At 37.9% G+C, this 10,998-nt stretch overlaps 1 protein-coding gene across 1 annotated transcript; it reads left to right on the top strand.

The window, feature by feature from the left end:
• The first annotated feature begins 797 nt into the window (after window positions 1-797).
• LOC126236580 (uncharacterized) lies at window positions 798-6,780 on the top strand. The gene has a single exon (XM_049945995.1). The coding sequence runs from the start codon at window positions 927-929 to the stop codon at window positions 5,082-5,084; it is 4,158 nt and encodes a 1,385-aa protein (XP_049801952.1). The 5' UTR covers window positions 798-926; the 3' UTR covers window positions 5,085-6,780.
• Window positions 6,781-10,998: the final 4,218 nt, after the last annotated feature.

Below are 10,998 nucleotides of genomic sequence, written 5' to 3'. Positions count from 1 at the left end.
TTTCTTTGCTACAAATGCGCCCCCCCCCCCCCTTTCTGTGATGCATCGGCGCCCAATACTGTGTCATTGTGATGTAATTAATTAGAACGCAGATTCGACAACATGAGTAAGCGCAATAGAAAACCTAAAAAGGTATTGTTGGCTGTCACTTCTTTTTCCGCGCCCAAAGAAACTTAAGTAAAGTGGAACTGAGCTATGATACTGTGGCGAAAAAGCACAATACCTTTGCTCTTCACAGCTTTAAATCTATTTCAGTTCCAGGTAAAAAATTGTTATGATGTCTATAAAACGCATATACAAAGTTTCAGGATAGTTCTGAAGATGATCTATCTATTCTAGAGAAGTAATAACACTCAAAATACGCTAAGCGTTATACGGACTAACATGCATCGTCCTAATACCAATTGACTTGAACAGCAGGAGATGTTGCGGAAAGATTTCTCGTTCTACGCATCCAAATGCTCACTTCATAGATATTTATACTCTATGGCATAGCCATCCAGAAGCGGTATTGGGAAGTCGGTTTATGAAATCCGGTTTTGGGAGCCCCATGTAAACGTTGTGATTACGTGTGTTTCACAATATTACCGACCGTTTGGGGGGCGCTTATACCGTGTTATGAGATACGAGAAGTTTAAATAAATAGAATTAATCTGAACTGTTTGGCGCCATTGCTTGCTGCATGACAGACCACTGGAAGTGTAATACTTCTTCTTATGTATTTTGATTTGACCGAGGACGGAATTGCAGTTTGTCTTTGTTGTTTTGATTTCTTTGTATACAATGAAGATCTTTGTACACAGTTTACATATAATACCGCGGTTTGTGATAGTTGTCGAACCAACAGTGACAATGTAGCTTGTGTGTGTGTGTGTTATCCTGCAGTTTTTGTAACTTGTACATATTATCGGAAAACATTTGTAATAATGAAAATGAGTTCTAAAGGGACAACAAAAAGACCAAACAACATGACTCTTCATATGGAGTGTTATTCGGAAGATCTGTCACCAATTCAAATCGATAGACGTAATAAAGCAAAGCAAAAGAAGACGGAACTGAAAGAAGTAGTAGAAAACTGGAGGAGAAGTGAAGGGGATTTAGTAACCCGGATTAGCGACGACTGCTTCGTTTTGGAACGGCTATGTACACCATTACAACCCAAGCCACACGTGTCGAAACCTGTCGCGTCTGTGGATGTAGCACCATCCATTATAACAGATCAACCGATCATGCTGCAGCCACGGAATGTATCGTCGCTTGTGTCGCACCAGCCGGTTATGTTACCTAATCCAATAAACAAACACCAAACAAGTGTTCGGGGCCAGACAACTAATAGTGTCATCACCCAACCTTGCGGTTTGCTAGTGAGAGACACAAGATGTACACGAGTTATGGGTGTGGTTAGTGGTTCTCAACCTACATCATTAGCTCCTCACATGGTAACAACAGCACCAAGTATGCCAAAGGCAGTGCCACTCACCTCTGTTGCAGTACCAAGCTTACAAGTTTCATCTCCAATGCAAGCTCCAGGAGTCATAATGAACAGAAACATTTCACTACAGAGTAACAATATTTTACAATCTCCAACAATTCGTCCGGTGAATACTGTTGGTATTGTTCTACAAAGCACGAATTCAGCACCATCAAGATACCCAACACCTGTGCGTGTACCATTAAGTGAAAATGCTTCAGCATCCCGGCCAGTCAACACGACTTCAGGAGGTATAGTTACACAACATACACCATCCATCCGTGTTGCACACTATGGACCACGTCAAAGTCCTGTTAGGGCTCCACGTATTCCACAAAAATCGCCTACACTCAGGAGCCGCAGTCATGTTGCGTTAGTAAGAAATGTTCGGCCGATGATGCCTGCACCTCGTGTTACAGTTCCTGCACGTTCGTTAATGGTACAACCAGTAACTGTAGGAAGACCACCTGGTGTACCCGCTAATAAAAATCCCAGCAGACTTCCAAATAACCCACAAGTCCCCCCACCTAATAGTGCAAGCAGCGCTCCAGTGGTTGACCTTACATGTGATGACAGCCCAAGTGAGATTCCTGCTGACACTCGTGAAATTACTTTCAATAAGTTAATAGGGAAGACATTCCCATCACTTGTTGTGACAGCTCGTCCCAGCATACGGGTAAAAGAAGTTACTGCAGTGCAGCTGTCTGAAGACCGTACTGAATTAGACAAAAAAGTGAAGAAAGTGTTGATGTTCACACCAACAAAGTTTTCTGAATGGATGATTCAGGAAGGGTTAGTTCGTAGTGATCAATACTGTCAAACACATGTAACTCCATATGGTGAGAAAATATCTTTAAAATTGGGTATATACTCTGATGTCAGTAAGTTTCCATTCAGTGGTGGATATGTTTGGATTAGTGACTGTTGCCCACAAAGATTTGTTTCTGTTTTCAGTGGTTCAATATTTGAAGGATCACCTCATCCTCCCACTGTACTTGTTAAACTCATATATCACTGGGTTGTACAGACAAGTATTCAAAATGTTATTCAATGGGTTAAAGTAGACAATCTCTTTGTGAAGGGATTTTACACACATCTGAGAAGCATTTGCACAGCTGCAGTGGCTGAGAAGTTTAGCAGAATGGGTGGTCCAAACAAAAAGATTGAAATAGGAGTGGTAAGCCTGGGAATAACAGCACATGGTGGGAAGTCACGGAATGTGAAAGTAGAAGTTCTGGGAATTATGGATCCAGTTAATAAAATAGTGAGGTTACAAGCAGTAGAGCCCATTAAAATGGGTGATCCTGATTATCAATCTCGTTTTATAAAACTTCTAAATCCTGTTAAGGAATGGGTTGATAAAGACTCTATAATCTTAACAGATTATACTGTGGACAAACCCACTCTCCAAGCTATAGGATTCAAAACTATTTACCAGGTACCTGCAGGCGAAGAACAAACAGCCCAGAATAAATACAGCAATCATAATGTTATGAATTACTTGCGGAACAATGTTCCAAAAATGTTTCAAAATACTCTCTCTCTCCTAAGCAGGCAGATAATCCAGCAGTTTTTGGATGAGCTTGTTTGGCGTGAGCAGTGGGGATATACACCTTATAAAGGTTTCCATAATATGTTAACTCATATGGCGGAACAAGTGAAATTGGATTCCAATGAAAGTTTGCTTACTCGTTTATCAAAAATTGCTTCAGATCCATTTAAATGCTGGACATACAGTGTCTTAAAAACCCCGCCCTTTACTCCAGCGGGAGTTCAGTTTCCAGCAAAATTAAAAGACTCAGAAATACAGCAGTCAGCTAGCCAGATACCAGGTGATGCCAGTACAAAACCTGCTGTTAGTGGCATTGATCTGCTTCCTCAGAGCATACGCGAGACCGGACCCACAGATCCTGCAAAACCTCTGAAAAGTGTAAAGAAACGGTCAAGTGCATCGGTTGAATCTTCAGATACAAAACGAATAGCTATCGACAGTGCTAGTCAGCCAGCCACACCCACTCTAAGTGCAAAGAAACGGCCAAATACATCAGTTGAATCTTCAGATTCAAAACGAATAGCTGTTGACAGTGCAAGTCAGCCAGTTACACTCCCTCTGCCAGAAGAAATGGTACAACTGGAAACATTTTACTATGGACAACTGCCAGGGGAAAAGCACATACTTGAAATGGAACATAAAGATACAGATGGCATTGTTTGTCAGTCATGTTATCAAACTTTTCCAAATAATACTGAATTGTTGCAGCATTTGATTTGTCATGCACAGCCAAATGGCAAAGACCTGCCAGAAATTAACATTAATTTACAATGCAGGTACTGTTTGAAATTCTTTGCAAGTCAGTATGCTTTGCAAGTGCATCTTGAAGAAATTCATTTTAATAATTCCACAAGTCTTGTCTGCCGTATTTGTGAGAGAAAGTTTCGAACACGGGTTACATTAATATCTCACATGCACACAACACATTTCCAATTAGAAATGCCATATGAATGTGGTATTTGCAAATTTAGGTCATCCTTACACAAAGATGTTGTAAACCATTTCCATGAAACACACATTAACACTATGAAGCTGCAGTGTCCATTCTGTCTAAAGGTGGTTGCACTTTCCAAGAGAAAACAGATACTTGCACAGAATATTTTCTTCTTCATTAATCATCTGCAAAAGCACCAAAGAAAATCTCTTTGTATGAAATGTAGTACATGTGTATTATGGTTTGCACATAAAGATATTCTTAAAGAGCATCAAACAAGAGATCACAGAAGTTTTTGTGGTAGACAGGATGAAGTTATTCCTTTTATGAATATTGCTGGTTTTGATATAATGATGCCAAAGCCGCCACCTGCTGTGAGAAACCCTTGTCAAATGATTATTCCCAAAAATGTTTTTACTAGCTCTCCTAATTCAAAAAGTTTGTATACTTCTAAATCTTTCACAGACCTGAAAATTGTGTGTGTTGATGAGGATGCTTTGTGTAATGAATGTGAGGGGAGAGTAATAAAGGACAACCATTTTGCAACTGAAATATCTTGTGCATGTTGTTCGTATGCGACTTGTTGTACAAAGGCAATGATGGACCATGTGTTGATATTTCACCAAGACTCAATAAAGAACAGGTCACAGTTCAACATGGGCCGAGTAAGTAGATTAGAAAAACCCATGTACTGTGTGTGTGGGTTCACATCCTCCAGTGGAAATTGTGTAGCACGGCACTTAGCACTGTGTGATGAGAAGACAGCGTACCCAGTGCCATACTGCCCAAAAATTGTTGAATTGTCTTCTGCTTCTTTCCCTCCTCTTGTCACCCTTGATGATACGGATAATGTAAGTGAAGACCCAAGTGACCGTTGGCTTAAAGCATTTGTGCCCCCAAGGAAAGATGACAGTGACAATTCAAGAAGTGCACCAGATAAAAAATTACTAGAACCACAAGAAAAGTTTACAGAACATAGTGAGCCACCAAGTGTCCTCAACATTTTAGGGCTGATGCAGAAACCATCCTCTGATGTAACTGTTGTAAACAGCAGTGCACCGAATTCCCCAAAGGTGGATGACAAACAGTTTGCTGACCAAGAAGAGAGAGAAACAGATCCTTCTTAAGACAGATGGGAGTATCTCATAAAGAAGTTGCATGAAGAAGGTAAATTTCCTTAGAAAGTGAAGTATGATTCCATAATAATATATGGACACACAAAATTACTTACAACCTCAGCTAGATATAGTGTCAGGTATCATGTGTGGTGTAATTTCATTTGTATTGTAATGATGTGGTGTCACTGAATTCAGCACAACATATGTTATGTGAGTTCTGTGTTGGTGTTAATTTTCATTGTGAATAGTTTTTGTATGACTACATACATGTTCTACAGGACTTGAACCCTTTAAAAGGACCTCACATGACGGCAGTGGTGTTACGTTGATTGTCTTTGTAGCGACAGAGAGGTTTATCACATTAGTGGATTAAATTCATTGCAGATTGATGTTGCTCTGTGCATAGTGTTAGTAGTGCTTATATACATATGTTGGATGAGTGTATTAGACTAAATGAGGTATCTTTTGTAAGTTTTTGTATGGTGTCATTCATTTGCAATTATTTAATATGAAGAGATATTTGAATCAGGCACATTTCTAATACAAATGTTTATTTTAGTTACAGTGCAGCTTTCTGCCAGATATTTGTCACTTTCATGTTTGAGGGGCAGTATTTATATATGTCAGTATTAATGTACAGATATTTTGTATGATATGTCCCTTTTTACAATAAGATATTGGTAAATATTCTTATACAGTGTTTACATTCATTCATGTTGTCACACATCATGTTCTGTTAAATTAATCATGTGGGAGATGCAACAAATTTAAGCAGCTTCTTTAGAATATTTTCTGGTAACAGCTAACTATTATTAACGTTAGGTGACTTTTATATCAGTGTGTATGAAGGACATATATTTGCCCGTATTTACTTTATATGTGATGCCATAGACTGAAAATGGAGAAGCTACAGCATTTTGAAAGGAAGGTATGGACTCAATTTGCCGTTGATGCCAGAGACAGAACACTGCTCCCTTGTAGCAAGGATGATGAAATAATTGCCTATAACATTTGTGGATGAACCAACCCAACATTCATCCCAGTGATTTAGTGAAACCAGTGTAATGCTATCATCATCATCAGTTATTTTACATCCATTGTTATATAAAGGCATTTGGACATTTCCATCCTTTACAGTCTTCAGCTGTGTGCATCAATGTTGTTCCTACATGTTTTTTAATGTACCGTACCCAAAGTTTGTTCCAGTGTGTTCTCGTCCTTTTCTTATTTCACAGAATGCAGCAAAGAATATCCATGGTCTATCTGTGATGCATTTTCCTGGCTACACATCTCATCCATCTCCATTTCGTTTCAGTCACAATAACATCTTTTATCCCAGTCTGTTCCCTGGTTGTTTTGCTGCTTTTCTTGTGTTTTGTATTAACTGTCAGTGTATATTTTTCTTGTATGTGAAAACCTAAGTTTTATCACTAGACACCTGTGTCTCCCTGCCATGATCCAAAACTGATAATACATGAAATATGCTTCCTATTCAGAAACTCTGCTTGATTAAAATCTATTTTTATTTATTTTTTGTGAAAAGTTTTGGTCCATATCTTGTACTTCATAGAGAGAAAGTGGAGTGTCTAAAGTTTCTTAATGCATGACAGGTTTATTCCCTATGAAATATAACAGTTACTTCCTCTGAAGAAATTTTTAAATAATTTTGATAGTGCCTTTTGGACTACTTTGCCTCTAATTTTAACCATTGCAATTTAAACATGCTTATCTTCTGTGCCATAGTTTGTTTAATTTGGCGCAGTGTATCATTTCCCTATACCTCTTCAATATTTGGACTGTTCTGTTAGTTTTCTTTTGTTTTGATTTCTTTATACCTGCATCATCTTTTTTTGTTTTCATAAATATTTTTGTTAAATAATTGATCTCTTTTGTCTATATGTATAAGCTTAATATTTTATTCATAAATTATAGAGGGCAACAATCAGTTGTCCTTTTTTTGCAGGTTTTATTTGGCAAATCCACATTTCTGCTAGTGCCTAGCCATTATCAATGCACTATTTTCTGGTCTAGATGCATGTCAGTTCCCCCGTTGTTTGGGAATCAGTCACAGTTCTTTGAGTACTACTATATAAAAGCTTTTATACAGTAGTATTCAAATAATTGTTACTTTTATATAGTAGTATTCAAAGAACTGTGACTGACGCCTGAGCAACAGGGAACTGACATGCATCGAGACTAGAAAATAGGGCATTGATAATGGCTAGGCAAATAAAACCTACAAGAAAAGGATGACTGATTGCTGCCCTCTATAATTTATAAATGACATCACAGTCACTGACTGCACCCATTTTCCTAATGGAAGGTAACCTGGTAATATTTTATGTAGCTGAACGTTTTACTTAATGTGATCCAATATACTTCCCTATTTTTGAACAAATTCTTTTTAACTATGTATATTTTTTCACATCTTACAAGTGACTTATCATTTGCGGTTTGAATGTGGTTTAGAATTGTTATATCCGAATAATCTCTTTATTGTTTGACAAAATGTAGTCAGTTTCACATTCGGTCCTTGGCAACACTTTCCTAGAAGAATGCACCAGAGGCAAATGTGTTGTGTTGCTATTAGCAATTATTACTATTTTGTTATCTCATCAATGTTATATCAGGATGGGAATTAAAATTCTATTCCTACCTGTTACATCTCTAGAGACATAATAATTTTTTTGTGAAGTTTACTATTCAGTTACAAAGAAAGTTGTCATAAACCTGAAGGTTAAGGGGGACCACCTATGGTTTAGTGTGGACTCCAATTCATGGTGAAAAAAAGCCCCATTCACAGTAAGAAACATTGCCAAAGGCAAAGACATGATAAGTGACACTTAAAATGTGTAGGGTGACAGGGGAGGAGGGGTTCTTTTTCCAGGCCTTTAGCTCGGAGGTGTAGCAACCAATAAGCTGCCAAACCATACCTTTACTATTAATTACGTACTTGACATTTCATTGAATATGATAAATACTGCTTGTTAAAAGTTACAGCCAGTATGAACTACATAAATGGAGTTTTATTTATAACTGACATGATTTCTTACAGTGCTTATTGGATTATACAAAACAAGATTCCAAATATTCAGGGATAATGCAGGAATATCTATATACTTACTTTATTTTTCTGGAGGTTCCCAATTTCTTGTGTATATCTATGAAGAACTTGAAAAAAGACATTTTAATAGACTAAAGAAGTCCACTTTGTACCCAACATACTTATGCAGAGTAGAATCTTATTTATGTACGTTGTAGTGTAGTCATAGCACAGTGAAGACAAAAAAAGTGTGTGAGAGGGGGCAGATAAAGATGGTAAAAAATACAAGCTGAACACGACTTTGGAACAGCTCATCATAGTGATAATTTGGTTTTAATTTTTTTCTATTTGGTATTTCCAGGACTATGGCAGTTGTTATTACTCTGCAAAATCCTTAGCTGAATAGTATGAGAAGAGTTGCAGCTTTCTTCTTCCAGCATACATATATAACATAGTAAATCCCATAATAAGTGTCTGTGGAAGTAGCTTAGCACTAGTCATAAATTATTGTTACTGAAGTAGCCCGGAGTATTAGCTTCTGTCTTCTAATGTGTAGCTTGACTTGTTCCACATTCTTGAAGGCTCTCCATCATTATGGATTGACAGAACATGATGTGTGATTGAATTCTAAATGGCCACTTTGTTAAAGAAAATTAAATCTGGTAGATAGTTGAATTAAATATCCCTTTATTGGTAAAATACTGAAAAATAATCCATATTTGAACACCAGTAACATTAGGTTCACAGGAACTGCCAAAGAGTCGACAGTGTAGCAGGGACTACTATATCTACAAAAATTATTAACATATTATCCAACTGTGTGGCAAATCTGTACATGGCATTAAGAGCAGATTTTTTTTGAGACCCTGAGTTTCCAAGGAGCTGTATGGCAAACGGCTCATTGAGATATAGAAACAGCAATTTGATTATTTCCTTTTATGTATAGCAATTACCCATTCCCTTTGCAAAATCTGCTGAGTTTTACGATGTTCTGACACACTATAGAAGTATCATATGAACCCCTTTTTTTTATTTCTGATTGTAATAATATAGTATCACACAGTAGCTCAGAAAAGGGCATTTTTGGAAAAAAAGCGAGTTTGTAATATTTGTGTAGATATGAAATAAAAAGAAGATAATATTGTAAAACTTAATACCTGCATATAGCATACTCTGCTCGTAAAGTAAAGAAAGAGAGCTGTCTAAAAGACTTCTTATATGCTCACTGCATAAGACCCTGTGGAAGAGTACCATTTTCACTCAGAATATCAGCATGCAGTCTGATGATCAGCAATTTGTCTCCTTACCCCACAGGTTTGATGGTGAAAACTATTTCCACCACCAGTCTTTAAACATGATGCCTTCACTAGAGTCCCACCTCCCTTAGGCATAACAATGCAAAGCATAGTTTTGGTCCTCACTTGATGAGTTACTGTACTTCACTACACTCATTAATGTGTTTAAAAATGCACCATTTAAATATAATTGAGAGAGTGTACTCCCATGAACCTTCTTGTTGTTGCGGTCTCTAGTACAAAGACTGGTTCTGACTCAGCTCTCCACATTAGTCAAGTTGTGCCATAAATTTCTTTTCTTCATAGTTTGATACAGTACTTTCTCATTAGTTGTACGATCCACCTGTTTAATCTTGAGCATTCCTCTACACCACCACATCTTAAAAGCCTCTATTTTTTTCTGAACTGCTAATCATCCATGTTTCACTTTTGTACAACACTACACCCCAGGCAGTGTACTTTCAGAAACAATAACTCTTAAATTTATATTTGATGTTACCAAATCCCTCTTCTTCATAAATTCTTTCCTAGCTATAGGCAGTCAGCATTTTATTTGGTCTCCACAACAGCTGTCAATAATTACTTTGCTGATCGAATAAGGAAAGTCACCTACTACTTCTAGTGTCTCATTTCCTAAACTAATTACCACAGCATCACGTGATTTAATACATCTACACTCCATTACCCTTGTTTTACTTATGTTGATGCTCATCATATAATCTCAAGACACTATTCATTCCATTCAACTGCTCATGTAAGTCGTTTGCAGTCTCTGACAGAATTACAGTATCGTGGGCAGACCTCAGAGTCTTTATTTTTTCTGTCTGATCTTTAATTTCTGTAAGACTGCTTTCATTCAGTTTAGTGCATATGCTAGGATAAACACACAATGAAACTCATATACACTCAGACAAAAAATTGGATGCACCACAAAAGGAATTATCCGAATGGACCGGAAATCAGTAGATGAGATTCGACACGCAAGTCGCCAAAGTGGCATCAACCTGAAAGACTTGACCCAGGCGAACGGTATACCCAACAGGAGGCCTAGCCACACGGCATTTCCATTTTTTAGTAGATGTACATGTACAAACAAACAAATGAATGATTACAATTTCAGAAAAACTGGATGATTCATTCAAGAGAAAGTGCTTCACAAGTTGATAAAGTCAATAACACAGTGTTCCACCTCTTGCCCTTATGCATGCTCCATTGGTCATTGGAGCTCAATTCGAAGACCTGTATGGAGATGCCCCAGACAACGGTGAGATACCACCCTGACTGTCATCCACCAGGTGGCCTGACAACAACTTTTCATAGCACGACCCCTTTGGTTGTCATCCACAGCACCCTTACACTACAGCATATGTTGACAATATTCCATACCCTATTTTGTTACCCTTCATGGCAAGCCATCCTGGGCTCACATTTTAGAAAGATGATGCCCTCCCACACACATCGAGAGTGTTTACTGCTTGTCATTGTGCTCGTCAAACCCTGCCTTGGCCAGTGAGGCTACCAGATCACTACCCAATTGAGAATACTGGAGCATTGTGGTAAGGGTGTCAACCATCTTGGGATTTTG

This window comes from Schistocerca nitens, chromosome 2 (genome assembly GCF_023898315.1).
Source record: "Schistocerca nitens isolate TAMUIC-IGC-003100 chromosome 2, iqSchNite1.1, whole genome shotgun sequence".
NCBI lineage: Eukaryota > Metazoa > Arthropoda > Insecta > Orthoptera > Acrididae > Schistocerca > Schistocerca nitens.
Note: the sequence above shows the minus strand (reverse complement) of the source record. Positions and strands in the feature narration are given on the sequence as shown.